At 39.8% G+C, this 23,820-nt stretch overlaps 1 protein-coding gene across 3 annotated transcripts in view; it reads left to right on the top strand.

The window, feature by feature from the left end:
* SMG1 (SMG1 nonsense mediated mRNA decay associated PI3K related kinase) overlaps window positions 1-23,820 on the top strand; it is a 104,263-nt gene that overhangs the window by 54,453 nt on the left and 25,990 nt on the right. For all 3 annotated transcript variants that reach the window (XM_047087641.1, XM_047087642.1, XM_047087643.1), the window contains 20 exons: window positions 732-874; window positions 1,020-1,221; window positions 4,367-4,476; window positions 5,161-5,308; window positions 5,684-5,843; window positions 6,963-7,083; window positions 10,210-10,458; window positions 10,774-11,058; window positions 13,118-13,262; window positions 13,395-13,533; window positions 14,477-14,707; window positions 14,802-14,979; window positions 15,501-15,662; window positions 16,454-16,671; window positions 17,001-17,155; window positions 18,582-18,804; window positions 20,679-20,925; window positions 21,329-21,558; window positions 22,878-23,126; window positions 23,628-23,766. In XM_047087641.1, coding sequence (XP_046943597.1) covers window positions 732-874; window positions 1,020-1,221; window positions 4,367-4,476; window positions 5,161-5,308; window positions 5,684-5,843; window positions 6,963-7,083; window positions 10,210-10,458; window positions 10,774-11,058; window positions 13,118-13,262; window positions 13,395-13,533; window positions 14,477-14,707; window positions 14,802-14,979; window positions 15,501-15,662; window positions 16,454-16,671; window positions 17,001-17,155; window positions 18,582-18,804; window positions 20,679-20,925; window positions 21,329-21,558; window positions 22,878-23,126; window positions 23,628-23,766 — 3,734 coding nt within the window. The remainder of the gene's footprint in view (window positions 1-731; window positions 875-1,019; window positions 1,222-4,366; window positions 4,477-5,160; window positions 5,309-5,683; window positions 5,844-6,962; window positions 7,084-10,209; window positions 10,459-10,773; window positions 11,059-13,117; window positions 13,263-13,394; window positions 13,534-14,476; window positions 14,708-14,801; window positions 14,980-15,500; window positions 15,663-16,453; window positions 16,672-17,000; window positions 17,156-18,581; window positions 18,805-20,678; window positions 20,926-21,328; window positions 21,559-22,877; window positions 23,127-23,627; window positions 23,767-23,820) is intronic.

Genomic DNA, 23,820 nt, shown 5'->3' on the forward strand with positions numbered 1-23,820 from the left:
AGAAAGGCTACAGACCTTAAGGCTTATGATACATACTGTTGCAAAGTTATTGTACAGAAAAGAGATTCCATTTTATATCCTTAATGATAGAGTAACCCCTTGCCTTTGCTGTTGTGAATAGTGAGGGTCACTGAGAAACAACCACCCTGCCACCATCATCAGTGAAGATAATTTGTTTTAATTTATATGTTTTTAGTAATGATTAATATAACTTTCCCCTGAAGTTCTATTGACCATATGTGATTTTTAAAAACAGATTTTGTCTTCGTGGCCTCTCATTTTCCTATACTGATATGTCAAGTATAGGAAATCCTGCTATACTGATAGAGCAGGATTGTTGATGTGGTCTAATTTCTTGATTTATAATTTGTTTTTAATGTTTATGGTGTTTTTTCATACCTGGAAGTTTTAAATTACGCCATTAGTATCTGTTACTTTATGAATTCTTTTTTAAAACTTGTTCTTCTACTTAGCCTTGGCATATAATGAGGTCAGATACTTAATATTTTCTGTGATTTTATACTGCCTTTAAAAAAACTTCAATAGTGTGTACATTTATTTTCATTTGTTGTGAGGAAAAAATCTAATTTCGTGCACCCCACCCCACACAAAATAATTAATTCGTTATCTCTGCTCAGTTTATTTGAGTGATTAATTTTTTTTTTTAGTTTTTTTGGGAATGAAGTCTGTGGCTAATTTAAAAGTAAGGACTGTTTGAATTTGCATTGAAGGTTTGAGAAGGCCTCTGTGGAGTACCAGGAGCACCTGTGTGCCATGACAGGTGTCGATTGCTGCGTCTCCAGCTTTGACAAATCCGTTCTCACGTTGGCCAACGCTGGGCGAAACAGTGCCAGCCCCAAACATTCTCTGAATGGTGAGCGTCCAGGATTTAAATAAAAAGTCGTATACGCTCAGATAGTTTGTATTAATGATCCTGTTGTATAGTTTAGATTTCTCTGCTCATTAAAATATTTATAACTTCCCTGGATCTCTCTGTTTTATAAAATACATTTACTCAGGTGAATCCAGGAAAACTGTGCTGTCCAAATCAACGGACTCTTCCCCTGAGGTTATAAATTATTTGGGAAATAAAGCATGTGAGTGTTACATTTCCATTGCCGACTGGGCTGCCGTGCAGGACTGGCAGAATGCTATCCATGACCTGAAAAAGAGTACCAGCAGCACTTCTCTCAACCTAAAGGCTGATTTCAACTACATAAAGTAAGGACTGTTTTTCAGCTAAATAAATTTTCAGCAACCTTAAAGTCTGCCTCTATGGCAGAAAAATATTAAGATTGGTACCATCTACTACTGCAGCATGTTTGAAGTTCTAGTAATACTGCTGTTCAAAAAATGACTACAACGAGAAACCAGCGTTAGATGTGAGGAAGATACTCATACGGTGGAAAACAGACTTGTTAACTGTTGAAACGGTCATTTGATCTTCATTCTTAGAGCTTATGGTTTTAAAATCAAAAGGAGTGAAAGCAAATTTGTTACTGCTTTAGGAAGGGTCACATTTGATGACTTTTCACGGTTGGTGGGCTCAAGCCCCACGTCAGGCTCTGTTCTGACAGCTTGGAGCCCGGAGCCTGCTTTGGATTCTGTGTCCCCCTCTCTGTCTACCCCTTCCCTGCTCACGCTCTGTCTCAAAAATAAGGAAACATTAGAAAAAAATGAACTTCTCAAAAATATTCTTGAGAGGACAGAGTTTATGAACATTTATAAAATCAGCTCCCTTTCTTTTCATCTCCATATTTCTCTGTGCATTTATTAATCCCTTAATTCAAAATGTAGGTACTGGGAGCCCCTGGCTGGCTGTGTCAGTAGAGCATGCAGTTCTTGATCTCAGGGTCATGAGTTCGAGTCCCATATTGGGTGTAGATATTATTTAAATAAATATTAAAATAAAAAAACAAAAACCAAAATATATGTACTGAATTTCTTAAATCAAAATTTGTACCCCCAAGAGGTTGGGACACAGGAGTCGTTAGCTGTCCTTCCCATTGTGGAGCTCAGCTTCTAGGGAGCAAATGGGTTAATGGGTAATTTTTCCATTGAGCATGTACTATGTGCCAGGCAGTGGGGTGTAGCACCTCATGAAACGTGAATTCCGACTCTTGAGGAGTTCCCTTCTAGAGGGACACACAGGCAGATAGACAAGGTTGGGAATGCCATCAGCATGACATTTGGGCGAAGACTTAAGGAAACAGATCTGATGAAAGAATAATGTGCTTTGAGTGTTCTGGAAATGGCCCAGAAAGTGGCCCAGAGGCCACTATTATTGAAGCAGAGTCAATAATAGGAGATCAGGATAGAGGGTAGATGGGGAAGGACTTTGAGTCCCAGTAATATGGAAAATCTTAGGTGAGATTTGAACAGGAGAGGCATGTCGTGATTTGACTTAGTCATTCCCCCTGCTGTTGGGAAGAGACTGGAGGTGGACGACAGGGGTGGCAGCAGGTAGACCATTTATCTGTGGGACAAAGGTGGAGGGAGGACAGACACTGTTAGTTGAAGCAGGAGCACACAGAACCAGGAGGTGTTTTTACGGTGCATATGAAACATGCGGAGGAGAGTAGTAAGCAGTTAAGAATTGGATTTGGAACAAAGGAGAAAAGTCTAAGCTAGAGAGTGATTTGGGGGTTCATTAGCATATAGGTGACAGTAAAAGACATTTTTTTTCTCTTCACACTTTATACTCCAGAGCCTTTGTCAGCCACGAAATCACAGATTAAGCTCTGGAGAAGGGTGAGTGAAAAGGAAAGAAGGCCAAGGTCAGAATCCTTACGATCATCTTTGTTCCAGGAAGGGAGAGGAAGCCACTGATAAAAACAGAAAGACACTGAGGAGAGAAAAGTCCAAGATGTAGGAGAAGCAGACTGGAATAGTCAGTCTTGTCAGAAGCTCCAGAGATGACAAGCAAGAAGAGCTTTGTAGAGAGAGATCACGAGAAGCAGCTGGGTTGAGTAGTACTGTTGAGTGGTGGAGAAAGTTGAAAATCAAAAGCTTTAGTTGGGTTACTTGGGTGGTGAGTTTTTCCTGAAGTCAAGGAGAGGAGGAGGCTGTGGCTGGAGGAGAATGTTGTGTAGTTACCTGAAATATTGGAGAGTTTTAGTGTTCTTTCAAGTTCACGGGAAAGAGTGACAGGAAAGCAGAGGTTTAAGAAACAGGATAAATAACATTGAAGGATCAACTGGGCTCTACTTTTTTTATGCCTCAAGGAAAGCAGCGGAAGTTGGATATAGACTGTTTTGGGAGTGGATAGATGGTGGATTAGAGGTAAGGGGAGAGGAAATGAAAGGGTAGAGGATAGATAGTTGGGCTTTTTGTTTGTTTTATGTTTTTTTTTTTCCGAGGAGTCCATCATTAGCTGACAGTGTGAGGGCATTGTAGAGTATAGTGGGGAGGGACGCGGGAACCTGCCCCTGGAGAGGACTCAGATCCAGTAGTGGCCGGAATGATCAGGGTGCTGTCACCAAACCTCGACAGTTCTTCAGTTACAGTTTATGTGAGAAGCTGGCATTTACCTTAATCCAGGCTTGGAGCTTATACAGTAGAGGCAGGTGCAGTTATTGATGTTATATTTCCAGTGCTGGCTTCAAGCTGAGTTGTAAGGCAGGTGACACAGTGAGAGGGACAGGAAAAGATGAGAGATTAATAGAAAGAGATGAGAAACTAAGTCATCTTCTTGGTTGGAAATCAGCTGTAGTAGGAATGGGAACAGAGTGAGTGATCTGAAAGTAGCAGGAAGGAGCTAGGAGAGGGCCTCTCCTCACATGGATGCTGCAGGACTAAAAGGGTTTCAGAGGTGCCACCATTTTCAGATAAGGTGAGGAGATGGAAAGGAAGAATTCTCTGAAAGAAGAGAAACAGGTTCTGTGAGACACGTTGGAGAAGGGAGAGAGGGAGGATGGCCAGCAGTGAAAGGAGGCAGGACGAGGATGGAGCCCTGAGATAGTAGGACAGGAGCCCTCCAGGGGCTTAGGCTTTAGGTAGGGAATGGGGTCTCGGAGGGAACTGAGAAGTAGCTTGGGGAGAATCAGATGTTGCCATTGCCCTGCAGCGGTCTGTCAGTTTGTTGGATGGGCCCGGAGGATAACAGACTACAAAAAGAGGACAGGTGAGCGTGCTAAACTGAATGTCTATAGCTGTGGCTTTCCGGTTTGCCACTCCAATTTTAGTGCTAATTAAGTTGGTAGTCCCATCTTCAAAATAGAAATAAAATGATGGCCTATGTAGAAGGAACTTCACCAAAAGAATGCTGTGTAACTGGGCTTTTTCCAGAATTTGTTCTGCCTTTCTTTTGAATGATTGCACAGGCTGGATAGGGTATGATGTAAGCTAACTGATGTTTTAATTACAGATCACTAAGCAGTTTTGAATCTGGAGAATTTGTTGAATGTACTGAGCAGTTAGAATTGTTACCAGGAGAAAATGTCAATCTACTTGCTGGAGGATCAAAAGAGAAAATAGGTATTTGAGATAATAATCTTAAAATTAGGTATTTTATGGACAAGTTGCCCAAAATATTTGGCTTAGTATTTTACTGGAAAAACGGGAGGTTTTTGTACATTTATTTTGGGGCAGAGTCCCATGCGAAGGAACATATGTAGGGCTGTTTTACTTACATTTGATTTGGCAAATGGAAACAGTTTAATTAAAGTTAATCTAACTTAAAAAGACTGTCATAAGACGTGGAGATTTATCTGGCCACGTTTGAAAAAGTTCAGTGTTTAAGCTAAATATTTTTCTTAGCGTCTTAATGTGGTTTGTTAATTTCTTTACCCCAACTGGCACATTCTGTAAAATTCTACACTAAAATTAGTATTGTGAGTACTTTGTGTGTTAGCACCGCTTTGCCGAATTCAGTAAGGTTTGCAAAATAGGTGTAGATTTGCCCCTTTAAAATGTAGCGTATGTTGGCTTATTGATTTTCGAACTTGGGAAATCAGCTGATTCGGGTGGGTGTGAGATATAATTTGAATGCAGACTGTGACTTTTATATAGCTCTCAGAAATGCTTCACCATAGTGTTCAGCTGGCTGAGCTTAAATATGAAAGAATGTATTCATCAGTGATAACTTTTTAATACTGTTAAAATGTCTTATTCTTAACACGTTAAAAACAACTTAACAGAATTTATTTAACTTCTCTGTAGATATGAAAAAACTGCTTCCTAACATGTTAAGCCCAGATCCAAAGGAACTTCAGAAATCGATTGAGGTTCAGTTGTTGCGAAGTTCTGTTTGTTTGGCAACTGCTTTAAACCATATAGAACAAGACCAGAAGTGGCAGTCCATAACTGAGTAAGTTTAATCCGAAGGAGGTTAATGTGCACTGTGTGTACCATATGGTGAATGTACGTACTTGGCGATGAATCACTTAACAGTTCACTACAATGCTAGTTAGTCATGATATAGCTTCGTTTTCGTTGTAGAAGTCGCGTGAAACGTGAGTGCCCCTTGCCAGCATATATAGAGGTTGAAACTAAATAAACTGTAGAAATCCGCAGAAGCATGTCTTGACTTGCTTGTGTCATTTTACTAAAGGGCAGACAGCTCTTCTTCCTTTCCCCTCTTTGGATGCCACTGTGGTAGCATCTTATCAAACTGCCTTATCTCTTCAGTGATTACCGGCTGGAAAATCTCATTTGTTAATTAACAGTATATATTTTGTTTCAGAAATGTGGTAAAGTACTTGAAGCAAACCTCCCGCATAGCTATTGGACCCCTGAGACTTTCTACTTTAACGGTTTCACAGTCTCTGCCAGTTCTAAGTACCTTACAGCTGTATTGCTCTTCTGCTCTGGAGAACACAGTTTCTAACAGACTTTCAACAGAGGTGTGTATGTGTGTATTTTTATCAGGATATTTTTGTGAACATTAATACGCATTTGTGTAGAAAAAGATTTCTTTGAAAAAAATTTTTTTTTTAATTTTTAAAATAGTATTTGTAGCATTTGTTGGACAAGGTAGTAAATACAGAAATCCAAAATGCCATTTTCAGGCACATTTTCATTTGAGAAGTGTATGAGGCAGATGGAGGAAGTAAAGATAGAGAGTTTTAAGGACGGCTAATTGCTTAATTTTTTCCTTTGTTTGTTTGTTTTTGAAGAGAGTGTATGTAAATATATTTCCGTTTGACAGGTGTTACAAATTTTAGATTTGATTAGCGAAGATACCCGCAAGGTGCCTGGCTGGCTAGGTGGTAGAGCATGCAACTTTTGATCTTGGGGTCTTGAGTTCAAGCTCCATGTTGGATGAAGAACATACTTTAAAAAAAAAAAAAAAAAGACACCCCATCCTTCTCCCAGATAGGGGACAGTTTAACCAAAGATGGGCCCTTCCCAAGGGAATTAGAATCTTTGAGAATCTGCTAATAAAGTAGTAGTTTTATGTTTCTCTGTAATCTAACTTCTGTTTTATAGTTAATATGCTTGTGTTTATTTTTATAAAAATGTGCTTTATTGATAAATTGGACTTGATTTTTTCTTTTTTTTTTATTTTTTATTTTTTATTTTTTATTTTTTTTATTTTTATTTTATTTTATTTTTTTTTATTTTTATTTTTGGGACAGAGAGAGACAGAGCATGAACGGGGGAGGGGCAGAGAGAGAGGGAGACACAGAATCGGAAACAGGCTCCAGGCTCGGAGCCATCAGCCCAGAGCCCGACGCGGGGCTCGAACTCACGGACCGCGAGATCGTGACCTGGCTGATGTCGGACGCTCAACCGACTGCGCCAGCCAGGCGCCCCGATTTTTTCTTTCTTTTTAAGGCAAAGCAAAGATTTATCTTAGACTGTCTCTTTTCCTCTTGTGATTAGAAGATAAAATGAAGAAAGGGGGGAGTTGAATAGACAAGTAGAGCTGAGTAGCTGGTTTAAGGGGATGCAGGTTAACTCGGTCTACAAACATGCATGGAGTCTGTTTGCATTAAGTAGTTTTGGTTTTTCTCTGGCAGGATTGTCTTATTCCACTCTTCAGTGAAGCTCTGCGTTCATGTAAACAGCATGATGTGAGGCCGTGGATGCAGGCCTTAAGATATACCATGTACCAGAGTCAGTTGTTGGAGAAGATAAAAGGTAATTAGCTTGGATTTTTTTAATAGCTTTGATTGAGATATAATTTACACGTTTGGCATGTACAGATCCATGAGTTTTGACAGATCTTTACCACCAGTTCGTTCAAGATCTAGAACATTTATATCACCGCAAAAAGTTTTTCTTATGCCTCCACCCAGTCGCCTCTCCCATGTGTCCTGTCCTGGGCAAGTGCTGATTTGTTTCCTGTCACTGTAGATTAGACCTATCTTAAGTTTTGTATAAATGGGATCATACAACTCTGTTGTGTCTGGGTTCTTTTCTGCACTTTATTTTCAAGGTTCACCTGTGTTGCGTGTATCAGTAGTGTGATCCTTTGTGTTGTTGAGTAGTGTCCATTTGATGGATGCACCATAATTTATCTGGTTCTTTGGATAGATCCTGGAGTTGTTTTAAAATGTGGGCTATTATGTGTAGAGCCGCAGTGAAATTCATGTACAGGTCTCTGGGTGGACATATATTTGTGTTTCTCTTGAGTAAATGCCTGTTAGTGAAATTGTTGGGTCGTAATGGTTCAACGTTAAAAATAAGTTGGCGAGTTCTTAGAACGTGTTTGTACATTTTACATTTCTTCTTGTGTCTCTATCTTTGGTGGTGTTGGTCTTTAATTTTAGTCACCTGGCACCAGTGTATAGTAGTATTTCATTGCCGTTTTGTTTGCATTTTCCTGATGATTAATGAGATTGAGCCTCTTCATTTGCATAGTGACCACTGTGTATCTTACTTTTTAAAGTGTTTAAATCTTGTCCGTTTTTAGTCAAGTCATTAACTTGTTTATTTGTTCTGGATATGAATTCTTTGTCAGATATAATGGACTGTGGATGTTAAGTTTTAAACACTCCAAATGAGTTGACAATTAGTATTTGTATAAATATTAGTAGATCTCATTTTTAAGAAAGAAACGTCTCTTATGTTAAAAGGGTGTTAGCAATTTATTGCTTGAAAATGGAAAAGTTGCCAGAATTCTGTAGAATTGTAGTTGAAAATTGCGGTAGCTAAGATTACTGAATACATTTGAGTATTAAATTTCAGGGGGACCTGGGTGGCTCATTCAGTTAAGCTCCCAACTCTTGATTTTGGCTCAGGCCATGATCTCACGGTTTGTGAGATCAAGCCCCGTGTCAGGGCTCTACACTGACAGCACAAAGCTTGCTTGGGATTCTCTCTCTCCCCTTCTCTCTTTGCCTCCCCAACTGGCACGCCCACGTGCGCTTTCTTTCTCTCCCTCTCTCAAAATAAATAAACATTAAAAAAAATAATAATTTCAAGTAAGGTAATGCTGGGGTGTGGACTCGCATTGCAGAGTGATTACTGGGAACTGTGACTCTCCTGGACTCTCAGTGCTGTATATATTTGGGTTGGATCGTTAGCCCAACTTTTGCAAATGGAAGGACCTTAGGGCAAGTCATTAAACTTCTGAGTCACATTCCCTTTCAGTTCTGGGTATTGCCTTGCTGAGGAGATTCTTGTAAGGATTATGGGAGATGAGATAAGGCATATAAAAGCCCTGATGCAGAGCATGGCATATAGTAGGACTACAAATACCATCTTCTTTCTCATCCTTCCCATATTGAACAAGTTTTAAAATTGGGAATAAAAAGTCAGTAACTCAGCGGTTATATTTGAGACAAAACTCCGCTCCGCCTTGCCTTTTTTTCTTCGGCAAGTGTGCTTTGTGCCAGGTATTGTGCTCGAAGTTGGGATGTAATGGTGAACAAGACTGTTTTCTGCATTCCTAAGACCAAAGGGATTCTAGAGTCTAGCAGGGAAAACTGACGTCGTACAAGGAACAGCAGTGGTGTGCTGAATGGAAGTGCACGTACATGGTGCTGAAAGAACATAAAACAAGAGCACCGATTTAATCCTAAGAATCAGTCGGAAAAGGATTTGGGGAAGAAGTAACATTTAATCTGATACTCGAGGGAGGTAGAGATGAGAAGGAAGGTGGTGGGCCATTTGGCTGGAAAAAACATGGGAAGGCCAGTGGCAATAATGAAAGATTCTTAGGTGACTCAGTTTGCCTAAGGGAGAATGGGAAGAGAGGAAGCTGAAGGAGACTGAGATTGGAATGAAATGTAAGGCATCAGTGCCTTTCAAGATAAATTCAGGAGTTGGGATTTTGTCTGGGCAGTGGGAAGCCTTCAGAGGGAAGTTAAGTGTTGAGATTTATCTTTGTATAAGATGACTTCAGTTGCAGGTTGGAGAATGGACTAGAAGAGGAGAAGACTGGGGGCAGAGGGACCCATTAGGCTAAAGTCCCTGCTAAAGGTAACCAAGGTAGTGTGATAGGGATAGACAAAAAGTAGATGTGATAGGAGGGCTGAAAGTGAAGTCCTGTGACGGCTGCCAGGCATCTGCTCAGGTAGCCAGGTTGATTATGTTCCTCAAGAAAGGAAAAACAGGAGAAGGAAGTAGAGTGTTTGGAGGGTGGCAGAAAATGGATTTAACTTGACACAGTTTGAAGTACCCTTGAAATGCCTGACTGTAGGTGAACTGGTAGGCAGGTGGGACTCAGATGTCAGGTCTGGGCTCAAGATGAAGACTCCACAGTCATCAGCATTTGCATGGTAATTGAAACTACAGAAGCAAATGATATTGTCCAGGGAGAATATGCAGAGTAAGAAGAGTAGAAAGCCTAGGATTGACCCCTAGGAACATCAGTTTTAATGGATGGGTAGTAGAGAGGAAGGAGACTAAGGGTTCATCAGAAAGGTAGGAGTAAACTCGGAGAGAATGGCGTGATAAAAGGGCAGAGGGTACTTCTACATGAAGGAGGATGGTCTAGCTTTACCCTCACTTCCCACCCTTTGGCCTGAGCCCTTTACTAAAAAGATCTAGAAACTGAAAAGCCGATCTCTTAGAGTAAATCATTTTTACTTTTGTCAGCTTCATTGTATACATTTATTCCAATAAGCATTTATTGTCTGTTGTATGCCAAGCACCATGCTAGCTGCTAGGGATTTAAAGATGGTGAAAAATGAGTTATCTTGATTTAAGGAGGTGGTAGGGAAGGGAAAATAAATAGTTGGGGAAGAATTTTTGGCCATGTTTCCGTGCAGTCTGCGACTAGACCCATCAAGGACTAATGAAACGTTTTCTTCTCTCCAGAACAAACAGTTCCAATTAGAAGCCATCTGATGGAATTAGGTCTAACAGCAGCAAAATTTGCTAGAAAACGAGGGAATGTGTCACTTGCAACAAGACTGCTGGCACAGTGTAGTGAGGTTCAGCTGGGAAAGACTACCACTGCTCAGGATTTAGTCCAGCATTTTAAAAAACTATCAACTCAAGGTCAAGTGGATGAAAAATGGGGGCCTGAACTTGACATTGAAAAAACCAAATTGCTGTATACAGCAGGTTAGTAAAATGAACTGTGGTTAGTATATGACAAAATAAAAATCATGTGTATGAATGTTAATGTGTATGATGTAAGGCAATAAAAGTTGGGTTTTTTTCAGCTGTGGCACAACATTTGTGTCCTGAATAATAAATTACCTGTAATTGACTTATCTCTATAATTTGGGGCTTTTAAAAGAGGTAATTTTGGTGTATTCAAGTAAGAAATGTTTCTGGAGATCATTGATTACCACTGAATTTACATTGTCACTTTACCCTGAAATACTGTTAATCGTTTGCATATAAAGCTAAGGTCTGATTTTTGGTTTTCTGTAGGCCAGTCAACACACGCAATGGAAATGTTGAGTTCTTGTGCCATATCTTTCTGCAAGTCTGCCAAAGCTGAATATGCGGTTGCCAAGTCCATTCTGACACTAGCTAAATGGATCCAGGCAGAATGGAAAGAAATTTCAGGGCAGCTGAAACAGGTTTATAGAGCTCAGCAACAGCAAAACTTCACAGGTCTTTCTACTTTGTCTAAAAACATACTCGCTTTAATAGAACTGCCATCTGTTAATACGATGGAAGAAGAATATCCTCGGATAGAGAGCGAATCTACAGGTAGGATATCTGTATTTTATTAGCTTTAAAATATTGATTTTAGGGGTGCCTGGGTGGCTCAGTCAGTTAAGCGTCCGACTTTGGCTCAGGTCATGATCTCGTGTTTCATGAGTTCAAGCCCCACATCGGGCTCTGTGCTGACAGCTCAGAGCCTGGAGCCTGCTTTGGATTCTCCCCTGCTTGTGCTGTCTCTCTGTCCCTCAAAAAATGAATGAATGTTAAAAAAATTTTTTTTAAATATTAATTTTAGAAGTTATTTCTCCCTGTTTTAAAGTTTACAATGTTATACTGGCTGTAATTTGCCACAGAAATTGTTTCTATGGAAATTTAGCGTATTTTACTGCCTGGAAGTAAGTAAAACACATTTCTGTAGTATCTAATGCTACCGTGCAAGTCACTTAAAACTCTGCCCACCAGGCCTTCCCTAACCACGGTGCTTTTATGCACTTAGATGTTTTTGCTGGCAAGACGGCCCTGCCCCAGAAAGCTAAATGTCACCACACACTAGAAGGAGCAACAAAGACAGATAATAGTACCCTGTGGTCTCCTTGGGTGATAGAGCACAGAAACTACTGAAAGATGAAAGTTTCACATTTTGACACTAGTGCTAATAATAGGGTACTTGACAAATAGGGTAGTTAATTCAGTGTTGGAGAGCCTGTTATGGTAGGTACCGTTGTCCATGTTTTACAGAGTGGGAGATAATTAACCTCTTTGCCAAAGCATGAGAATATACTTTCATTATTGTTGTTATGAAGCATAGGACTTTGATTTCTTACATTGGTCTTATGAAATCATTCTCATCTGTATATTATATAGTCTTGATATAAGGGATATGTCTGGTGACTATTATAAATCTTACATTGGTTGGGACGCCTGGGTGGCGCAGTCGGTTAAGCGTCCGACTTCAGCCAGGTCACGATCTCGCGGTCCGTGAGTTCGAGCCCCGCGTCAGGCTCTGGGCTGATGGCTCGGAGCCTGGAGCCTGTTTCCAATTCTGCCAATTCTGTGTCTCCCTCTCTCTCTGCCCCCCCCCCCCCCCCCCCCGTTCATGCTCTGTCTCTCTCTGTCCCAAAAATAAATAAACGTTGAAAAAAAAAAAATCTTACATTGGCATATGACATTCTAGCAGGTGATTTCTTTACTTCTGAACTGTGGATAAAGACATTTACCTCATGAATTTCTGATTGAATGAGATTGTTTACTTATCACCTATGTATTACTTTTCCCAGAATGCTTCAGCTTAATCTAATCATAAGGAAGTAACCAGTCATATCCATAATTCAAGACATTGCACAACACATCTGACACCTGAACTGTTTTTTTTCCCAATATATGAAGTTTATTGTGAAATTGGTTTCCATACAACACCCAGTGCTCATCCCAAAAGTTGCCCTCCTCAATACCCGTCACCCACCCTCCCCTCCCTCCCACCCCCCATCAACCCTCAGTTTGTTCTCAGTTTTTAAGAGTCTCTTATGCTTTGGCTCTCTTCCACTCTAACCTCTTTTTTTCCTTCCCCTCCCCCATGGGTTTCTGTTAAGTTTCTCAGGATCCACATAAGAGTGAAACCATATGGTATCTGTCTTTCTCTGTATGGCTTATTTCACTTAGCATAATACTCTAGTTCCATCCATGTTGCTACAAAGGGCCATATTTCACTCTTTCTCATTGCCACGTAGTACTCCATTGTGTATATAAACCACAATTTTTTTTATCCATTCGTCAGTTGATGGACATTTAGGCTCTTTGCATAATTTACACCTGAACTGTTTTTATGTAAAGTGTCGTGAAAGATATTTATGTGGTTTACAGGGTGATAATTTAAGCCGACTTGGGAAGCTGAGTGGTTGATTTCAGTTTATTAGCCTTTTCAAAAAGCATAGTAGGAAATGTGTTCTTTTGTCAACTTTTGCACTGTAATATTCTGGAACTTACTGATAGCTTACAGATAATAAAACCCCAAAATGTTAATGGGAGTGCCGTTAGAAATTTATGAATGTAGCATTGCTGAGTTCTTTCATTATTTTTATTTTTATTTTTTTGTCCATCATGGCAGTGCATATTGGAGTTGGAGAGCCTGACTTCATTTTGGGACAGTTGTATCACCTATCTTCAGTACAGGCACCTGAAGTAGCCAAATCCTGGGCAGCATTGGCTAGTTGGGCTTATAGGTGGGGCAGAAAGGTAGTTGACAATGCCAGGTACGTATGTCAAAATGTGTAACTCAGCTAATGCATTGCAAAACAGAGACAGAAAATGTCTGCTGACAGGTTTTGGTAACTTGACATGGCATGTTTTGATAGCTGCAACTAGTGACTTGTTTATTTTTATAGTCAGGGAGAAGGTGTTCGTCTGCTGCCTAGAGAAAAATCTGAAGTTCAGAATCTGCTTCCAGACACTATAACTGAGGAAGAAAAAGAGAGGATTTATGGTATTCTCGGACAGGCTGTCTGTCGGCCAGCGGGGATTCAGGCAAGGAAAATGTGTTGGGAGAAATGGTGTCAGGATCACTGTTTTAATTCATTGATTTCGAGGAGGTTGATCATATATACACTTGATTAAATATTGAATAGGGTTTAGGCAGTTTTTGTTACAAATCAGAACTTTGAGTTTTAAAATGAAAGTGAGTTATGATACTTTTCTAAGAAAAATGTAATTTTTTGAGAAATCATTTCTTTAAGGTCCTGTTATTAAAATAGGTGAAGTTTGTTTTATGGGAATGAAATTTCTCTTTTAGGTGTTTTGATCAGAAATTAGGTTCTTAACACTAGCTTGGGACCTTTTTAAACCACACGAGTGCCTGCATACCACCCCAGATAGCTGAGTGGGACATGTGCGCGCATATTTAAGCTTACTAGGTGATTGTACTTCACAGCCAGAGTTGAAACCTAGTGAACTAAACGAGCTGTAGGATTTATTCCCTCTCTGCTCAGAGTTCTGTCAATTTTAGAATGTCACAACTACTGAGTAGATACAGACTTTAAAAGTTGGATTTTATTCGCTAACCTAACCTCGTCTTGCTCTGGACTTCAGCATGTATCGCTGTCTGCCAGAGCTGGTGTTCTGTACGTGCCCAGTACTATGAAGAGAGCAGGGTCTGTTGAGAGTGAATTCTGTGAACATTTAGCCTCAACCTTCTGAACAGATTATGTTTAATGTTCTGCCAGCAGAACATCACATTATAATTTGGAAGCGTTTAAGGTGCAAAACACCGGAGTCGTCTTCATTAGCTACGTTAGTAAAACATCATACAGAGGAGTGTATTGATACTGGTTTAGCATGTATAAAATTAAGTGTGAAGTAATTGAATTTTTCATCAATGAGAAAAATGCTTTTGTAGAATAGGAAAATCATATACCTTTTTTCCCCTTTTCAGTTTGTGTTCAATAGCATTTTATGCCCAAATTTTCTCCAGGATGAAGATATAACGCTTCAGATAACAGAAGGTGAAGATAACGAGGAAGACGACATGGTTGATGTTATCTGGCGTCAGTTAATATCAAGCTGCCCGTGGCTTTCAGAACTTGATGAAAGTGCAACAGAAGGAGTTATTAAAGTGTGGAGGAAAGTTGTAGATCGAATCTTCAGCCTATACAAGCTGTCTTGCAGTGCATATTTTACCTTCCTTAAACTCAACGCTGGGCAGGTAGGTAGCACACTGTTCTGTTCTGAGAAAGTGTATTCGACGTCTCTCACCTAGCAGACGAAAACGGTATTCTTGTTTCTCCCTTTCATCTTAGATTCCCTTAGATGAAGACGACCCTAGGCTACACTTAAGTCACAGAGCAGAGCAGAGCACTGATGATGTGATTGTGATGGCCACCCTGCGCCTGCTCAGATTGCTCGTGAAACATGCCGGCGAGCTTAGGCAGTATCTGGAACGTGGCTTGGAAACAACACCTACTGCTCCATGGAGAGGTAAGGGTCTAAATAAAATGTTTCAGGAAAATTATTTCTGGGTAGGAGATAGAAGACAATTTAAAAAATGGTAGTTCCTTCATGTTTATTATTCGAATGTGTTACAGAGTAGCTACACTAGTGATAGAATATGTGACCCGTACGTTACATGTTCTTGTCTCCCACCTTTAGAGAACTAGAAGGCTGAGAGGCAGGAGCTTTATGCATGCAAGATGAATTTTGGAGATCCTGGTGAAAATAACTTTTAAAAAAATTTTATATGCCGGGTGTTAAAAAATGATCTGTGTCTGTCTTTTACAGGCATTCTTAGAAAATACATTTGGCCAGAACATTGTTGAATTGCTCTGTACCCTGACCAAATGTGCAAATCAGGAGCTATTGTTAGGGTTCTTTGTTATTAATACAGAGAGGAATTTGAGGCTCTTAGAACTGATGCTGACATATGTCAGGTTTTACACGTTTGCATCTACTGTGTTGACAGTTTTTAATAACTTTAAAGTATTTTTCTTCTTATCCTGAAGGAATTATTCCACAGCTTTTCTCACGCTTAAACCATCCTGAAGTATATGTTCGCCAGAGTATTTGTAACCTCCTCTGCCGAGTGGCTCAAGATTCCCCACATCTCATACTGTACCCTGCAATAGTGGGCACCATATCACTTAGTACTGAATCACAGGCTTCAGGTATGGAATATTAAAACACTGCTACTCTGCTCTAAATAGAAAGTCTTTTGCAAGGAATGTCTGTTAGGTAAACTTTTTGAGCTTTATGTTACAGCGTTGGGGAGTTCGTATTTTTTTTGAGAATAAATAATACTAATAATAATTACGGTTTATTGAGATAGTAACTGCTGAGTCCCACAGTGGGGCATGTTCTTTACATGCGACCTTCAGCCTTACAGTAACCCATTCAGGCTTGGAGAAATCAGGTTCCCTGATGAGCTGAGTAAATGGTGGATAAGGAGGAAACCAAGCTCAGAGGGCTCTGGCTGTGAGGAAGCTTTGTGTGCTGAGGCTCATTTATTTATTTTTTCATTTATCTTTTATTTGCTTATAATATTAATAAATACAAGGCAGAAGATCCATGATTTTTGGTCATTTTAATGCACAGAAGGCAAATTAAAGTGAGTGCCCTTGGAGTCAAATAGATTACTGATGTTTTTCTTTTTTTTTTTTTAAATTTTTTTTTCAACGTTTTTTATTTATTTTTGGGACAGAGAGAGACAGAGCATGAACGGGGGGGGGGCAGAGAGAGAGGGAGACACAGAATCGGAAACAGGCTCCAGGCTCTGAGCCATCAGCCCAGAGCCTGACGCGGGGCTCGAACTCACGGACCGCGAGATCGTGACCTGGCTGAAGTCGGACGCTTAACCGACTGCGCCACCCAGGCGCCCCATAGATTACTGATGTTTTTCTTAACGTATGCGCATAGGAGAAACTTCCAAAGTGTACCTTATTCTTGCATTTTCTCATAGGAAATAAGTTTTCCTCTGCAATTCCAACTTTACTTGGCAATATTCAAGGAGAAGAATTGCTGGTTTCTGAATGTGAGGGAGGAAGTCCTCCTGCCTCTCAGGATAGCAACAAGGATGAACCTAAAAGTGGATTAAATGAAGACCAGGCCATGATGCAGGATTGCTACAGCAAAATTGTCGATAAACTGTCCTCTGCAAACCCAACCATGGTGTTACAGGTACAGAAAAGCACAATTCATATGTTTTAAAACAGCTTTTATTATATTCTCTCCCTCCCCATAAAACAACCTAGAACCCATCCATAAACACTGTCATGGAAACAGTATTTGAAGAACAAAAAAACCTTTAGAGTTTTTACTCTAAATGAGCTTTTACAAGTCAGTACCGGTTTTATAAATCAGTATTGATAGAATCACTAATCAAGGTTCTCTGCTCATAGAATGAATCAAAGATGCACACAGTGAACTTGTAATTCCTAGTGTTTGCAGAACCGTGCTGGGTGTGTGGACTTGTAGCTGAGCGTATTTGGATGTACCATGTGTCGCAGGTTCAGATGCTTGTGGCTGAGCTGCGCAGGGTCACTGTTCTCTGGGACGAGCTCTGGTTGGGAGTTCTGTTACAGCAACATATGTATGTCCTGAGACGAATCCAGCAGCTGGAAGATGAGGTGAAGAGAGTCCAGAACAACAACACCTTACGCAAGTACGTTTTCATACGCTTTTACTCTGAAAACAAAGCCGCTCCCTGCCCCCCTCCCCGCTTGTAACGTAAAATACACAAGACATAAAGTTTGTTATTTTAACCAGTTTTAAGTGTAATTCAGTCACAGTAAGCGTGTGTCCAGTGTTGTGCAACTATCACTCCTGTTCATTTCGAGAACTTATTCATCCCAAACATAAGCTCTGTACTCATTAAACACTAACCTTCCATGGCTCCTTAACCCTAGCCCCTCTTTACCACTATTCTACTTTTTGTCTCTGAATTTGACTCCTCCGAGTACCTCATGTAAGTGGAATCAAAGGTATTTGTCCTTTTGTGCCTGGCGTGTTTCACTTCGCATGTTTGGAGGTTCATCCATGTTGTGGCATATGTGAGAATTTCCTTTTATCGCCGAATAATATTCCATTGTATGCATATACCTCATTCAGTTCATGCCATCATCTCTCAGTGGACATTTGGGTTGCTTTTTGGTGAACATCAGTGTGCAAGTATCTGTTGGACTCCGTTTTCAGTTATTTTGTGTATGATCCAATGGATTTGCCTGGGTCATATTGTTACTCTTATGTTTGAATTACAGAGGAACCACCAGAGGAACTGGTGCTGTTTTCCTGCATCAGTTTACATTCCTGCCACAAGTGCTCAAGAGTTCCAGTTTCTCTGCATACTTGCCAATATTTGTCATTTTTTGTTTTTTTATATAGTAGCCATCCTGATGGGTGTGAAGTGGTATCTGCTTGTGGTTTTGACTCGCATCTCCCTAACGACTAGTGATGTTGAGCCTCTTTTCATGTGCCTTTTGATCATTTGAATAGCTTCTTTGGAGAAATGTCTATTTAAATCTTTTGCTCAGTTTTGAATTTGGGTTGTTGGGAATTTTTTTTGTCATTTTAGGAGTTCTCTCTGTAATTCTCAATATTAACCCCCTTTCACATGTATGATTTGCAAATATTTTCTCCCCTTTTGCGCGTTCTTTTCAGTCTCTTAATAGTATCTTTTGATGCACGTAAGTGGAGTTTGATATAGTAGCCTGGTTTTTCTGTTTTGCCTTTTGTTGAGAAATTGTTGCCAAATCCAGCGGCCAGAAGCCTTTCCTCTACATTTTTTTTCCTAAGAGTTTTAAAGTCTTAGCCCTTAAGGTCTTTGATCCATTTTGAGTTATTTTTTCGCATGTCGTATAAGGAAGGTAAGGGTCTGGCTTCATTCTTTTGCAAGTGGATGTCCAGTTTTCCCAGTACCAGTTGTTGAAAAAAGCTTCCTCTTTCATGTGCTGGATATTTTACAGTGCTGTGTTAGTAAGTTATTTTGCCAGTATTTTATTTATTTAGCTTACTCTCTGATAGTATTTACTTGCACTTGATGCATTTAAACTGTTCCATGTTTGTAAAACTCTTTATGCCTTCCTGGCCAGAGAAGAGAAAATTGCTATCATGCGGGAAAAGCACACAGCTTTGATGAAGCCCATTGTGTTTGCTTTGGAGCATGTGAGGAGCATCACCGCGGCCCCTGCGGAGACACCTCATGAAAAGTGGTTTCAGGATAACTATGGTGAAGCAATTGAAAATGCTCTTGAAAAACTGAAGACACCCTCCAATCCCGCAAAGCCTGGAAGCAGCTGGATTCCCTTTAAAGAGGTACAGAAAAATCTCAAGAATGCTACTAGAATGGGAAATTCCGTATGAGATACAGAATTTAAATATGGGGACTCTCCTTACTTGCAATGTGAGAGAAGACTTTTGTAGGCCCCTAGAAGGCAACCTATGACCAGTTGCTTATAAGGAATGTGGAGAAAGAAAGGTGTTTTCTTTATTTTGAGAATTTGGTGGTGAGTGGGCCTAGGGCAGCAAACTTTTATCTGTAGAGGGTTCACACTAAGGAAGAATATACTGTAAAAAATTAACCAAGGAAGAGGTCTGGCCTCGAACTAAATATTGATTGCTTGCTTTATTGTCTTCATAAAGATTATAAAATTTAACCGTGTACCTATATAGTTTTCTTTGGGGTGGGTATTGAATATTCCTCTCTTTTTTTGTTATTAAATATTTATAACAGACAAAATGTTCACATGGAACAACATCAATTTTTATAAGTAACTGTTTTGAAATCGGTTCTGCATAGGCTACTTGGGGATGATTAGCGTTTTTAAATATTTGAGAATCCTGTCTTTTATGTTTTGGTCCCCTTAATTGTGTATTTTCTTTGACCTGGTACAGCAACAGCACCATTATTTTAGGAGAACATTTATCATGTTGTTGCCTTTTCTTTTTTTCATTCTCTCTTTCTCTATCCCTTACCTTACTTCTAATTTCCTTACTTAACTTTAGCAATGAGAAAACTATTAAAAGATAGTGTAGAAAGAAAGTCCACCTGACTTTAATGAGTAAGTGCAATCTAGAGGAAACTAGAGTACATGCTAAATTCATAGGACGTAAGCTAGAAGCACAAGGCTAGAGGGCTAACATGAAGACTGAAGTTCATTGTGTGTGTGGCCCAGCCAAACTTGTTTGCTTGTGTTTCATTAGCAGTTCCTTGCTTCTGTGTCTCCTTGTCAATAAATTAACCAAGAAAACCAGAGGAAGAGATAGGAAGAATACTTTAAAAAATAGTTTTTATTTACTGATGCATTTCTAAAGGATGTTTTTAACTTAATATAAATGAGGTTATATACAGTATACCAGTATGTATGTATGTATATGTGTGTATGTGTGCGTGTATGCATGTATGTTTTTATTACTTCCATAATTGATAGATTAGCATTGGGTTTTTTTTTTTCTTTTTTTTTAATGGTCCATCCATATTTTGTATGCAGGTGAACATTGATCTAATATGGGAAAATGCCACAGTGTATCCATTGTCCTGTCATGGATACTTGGGGTGTTCCCAGTTGTATTTTTCCTTTTATGGAACAAAGCTCGCTAAGGATTGATTACACATTTTTCACATGAAAGCAGAATCCAGAGTTCATTAATTCAGGTGCACATTATTGAGTTAGCTGCAAGCGGGGATACACCTACATATGCTATTCACTCCCTGCAAATTATTAGAGGGGGTTGTGGTGTTATTCTACATACTTTAAGTGGTCAGAGCTCTAACAGTGTATCTATTTGATAGCCAACAGTTGTCAGTTACATCTGCTCTATTGTGAGGACTTAATTGATTTGTTTTGGCACTGATCAAACGTAGCTTAACAGTGGGGGGATTAGCTTGTTAGAAGCTCTGAATTTTGCTGCTGAATTAGTGCTTTCTTTCCATCTGCTGGGATTTCATTGCTTGTTTGGACAGAGAAGTTGGTCTGAACAAAGTAAAAATCACCTAGGTCACATCTGCACACCACTGTTTCCCTTCTCAGGATGGCCTAAATACATAACGTCAAATAAGTATAGGCACTACAATAAGAAGTATCTGTGTTGGTATGTTAAGTTTACTTTAATGCCAGTTGAATGTGGAAGAAAATAATAAGTGCTATAATGATAACATGGACTTGTTTTTCCCCATCTCCTAAATATAGATAATGCTGAGTTTGCAACAGAGAGCACAGAAACGTGCAAGTTACATCTTGCGTCTTGAAGAAATCAGCCCCTGGCTGGCTGCCATGACTAACACTGAAATTGCTCTTCCTGGAGAGGTGTCAGCTAGAGACACTGTCACAATCCACAGTGTGGGCGGAACCATCACCATCTTACCTACCAAAACCAAGCCAAAGAAACTTCTCTTTCTGGGGTCAGATGGGAAAAGCTATCCTTACCTTTTCAAAGGTGGGATTTAAAAGAAGAGCATTAATCTGATTAATCTGATTTTGTGTGTGAAATGTGATGGGAGAGGATTGTTTCAGGTGAATAGCCTGGCCGTGATTTTGAATAGCAGTGGTTGAAGGCTCTGTAGTAAGATTTTTCCATTTCCTACTGTCTCTTTGCTTAAGAACTTATATAAGCAGAAATGAGGTGCAGCTAATAATGGTAGTGTCTTAATACCTTGTGACTAAATGGAATGTTCTCTAATGCTGTCATTGTGCTTCTTTGGCTCTCAGTTTTTGACTGCCTCTGTTAACTGAGAAGAAACACAAAAGTGTGTGTTTGTAAGCCCCCATGCCCCTCCACCCCATTGCACTTTACACCCATGTGGTCACCACTCTAGCTACTTTAACTTTTGTTTCCATAGGATTGGAAGATTTACATCTGGATGAGAGAATAATGCAATTCCTGTCTATTGTGAATACCATGTTTGCTACAATCAATCGCCAGGAAACGCCCCGTTTCCATGCCCGACACTATTCTGTAACACCGCTAGGAACACGATCAGGACTAATCCAGTGGGTGGATGGAGCCACACCTTTATTTGGTCTTTACAAACGATGGCAACAACGGGAGGCCGCCTTACAAGCACAGAAGGTTGATTCAAACTCAAATATGCATATACTTTTATTTGAATATACATAAAAAAGCATATTAGTCTCTTGTTCTGTGTGAAATGCTTACAGGCTACTGTTCTTGAGTGTTTTGGAAAGTTTATATGTTACAGAATAGATTTAAGGTATCTGGGAAAGTGTTTCTGAGGCACATTTTATAAAAACTTAAGAGGAAGAAATGGTGACATTTGACAGTCTTGTTCTGGACGAATACAGGGGGGCGCAGGTAGGATGGTAGTATGGTCATTAATCACTCAGTAAGTTGATGTTTAACATCTTGATGCTTTTTTTATTGGGCTTACTAGGGTCTTTTAAGTTAAACTTATAATAAGAAACAGCTTGGAAACCCAGGTTCTTTTAAATTAAGGATGTAAATAATAAACAACTTTATATTTAGGGTTAATTATGTGATTTTGTGACTGGGAAATTTATGATTTTGATTTAGACTAGGGATTCAATTTAGCATTAATTGTAGCTAAGTACCTGAGTGTTGAGTATATGCCAGGAACAGTACCAAGTGCTACAGACATACAAGGTAAGTTTTCTAGTCTGAACTTCAGGATTCCGTATCTAGCCAAAACAATCTAATTAGGTTAGGTATAGGAAGGAACAAGAGTTTGAAAGGAGTCGAGTTTAAAAAATAAGCATAGAAGACTACAGAACAATTATTGGGGGGTAGATTAGCGATGGGAATTAGGGACTACCTAAATATTTGTCTGAATGTTGTTAAATGACTTGATCAGTGAAGAATGAAATTTGTACATTCATTAATGATAGATTTGAAGTTTATTTTGAGAGGGGGAGCAAGAGCGCACACGTGTGGGGGAGGGGCAGAGACAGGGAGAAAGAGAGAATCCCAAGCAGGCTCCAGACTGTCAGCACAGCGTCTCACGTGGGGCTTGAACTCAAAAACCGCGAGATCATGACCTGAGCCAAAGAAATCAAAAGTAGGATGCTTAACGTACTGAGTCACTCAGGCATTCCAAATTAACGACTAATTTTAAATAGAATTGTATGTTACAAAGAAGAATGTAAATTGGATGTTGAGTTTGAATTGAACCTCGAGAAAATAGAACAGTAGACCAAGTTTCCAATAAAGTCATAGTAGTTAATTAAGAGAAAGATGTGTAGATTGTAAGAAAGATGGAACTTCCAGAAGAATTACCTGTTTGGTGTGTATAAATTGGCTAGATAGATGGAGAATGCCACTCAAAAATCAGTTTTTAACATACTACTTTATATTCCAAGTAACCTTTGTTTAAATAAAGTTAATTTTTTTTCTTAAAAAAATTTTTTTTTAAGGCCCAAGATTCCTACCAAACTCCTCAGAATCCGGGAATTGTACCTCGTCCTAGTGAACTTTATTATAGTAAAATTGGCCCTGCTTTAAAAGCAGTTGGACTTAGTTTGGATGTGTCCCGACGAGATTGGCCTCTTCATGTAATGAAGGCGGTATTAGAAGAGTTAATGGAGGCCACCCCCCCAAATCTCCTTGCTAAAGAGCTTTGGTCATCTTGTACCACCCCTGACGAATGGTGGAGAGTCACACAGGTATGTGTTTTGTTTGGGACTGTAATCAATATTGCTGTTTCTTTTGCCTGTTTCCTATCTTGTGTGTGTTGTTCACCGTCCTTCTCTTCCCCCTTGTCTCCCTCCAGACGTGGAAATTCGAGAACTGTATTTGAATCTTATGTGCACTTATTTTTATGAGGCGTGGCCATGACTGTGTGTGGGCAGAACAGAGGGGATTATGGATGGGACGAAAGAATAAAAATTTGAGAAAAGGAAAAACTAGGGAGACTGAAAATAGTTTGATTTTAAAATCCGGCCTTCTGATACTGAGCACGACCAACAAGGACCACAGTGTTGTGTGCTGCTGCTCAGCGCAGAGCCTCCGTGACCGCTTGTAGCAGCCCCGAGGAGTGCCAGCTAGTTAGAAATGAGGGAGCGGGGTTATGGTGTTGGGAATTTTGAAGCGTCCAGTCTGTGTTGGAAGGAGATTTGCTGATGGTGTTAGAGCCTGCTCTCCCCACCCTTTACCCTCTTGTTTAGTCTTACGCCAGATCTACTGCAGTCATGTCTATGGTCGGATACATAATTGGCCTTGGAGACAGACATCTGGATAACGTTCTCATAGATATGACGACTGGAGAGGTGGTTCACATAGACTACAACGTTTGCTTTGAAAAAGGTAAAATCAAATTGGACTTTTTACATTTACGTGTGGGTCAGATGTTTTTGGTGA

The sequence above is a fragment of the Lynx rufus genome, unplaced genomic scaffold (genome assembly GCF_022079265.1).
Source record: "Lynx rufus isolate CCGP_SWC_20201006 ecotype Redwood Valley unplaced genomic scaffold, mLynRuf1.p SCAF_23, whole genome shotgun sequence".
Classification (NCBI taxonomy): Eukaryota; Metazoa; Chordata; class Mammalia; order Carnivora; family Felidae; genus Lynx; species Lynx rufus.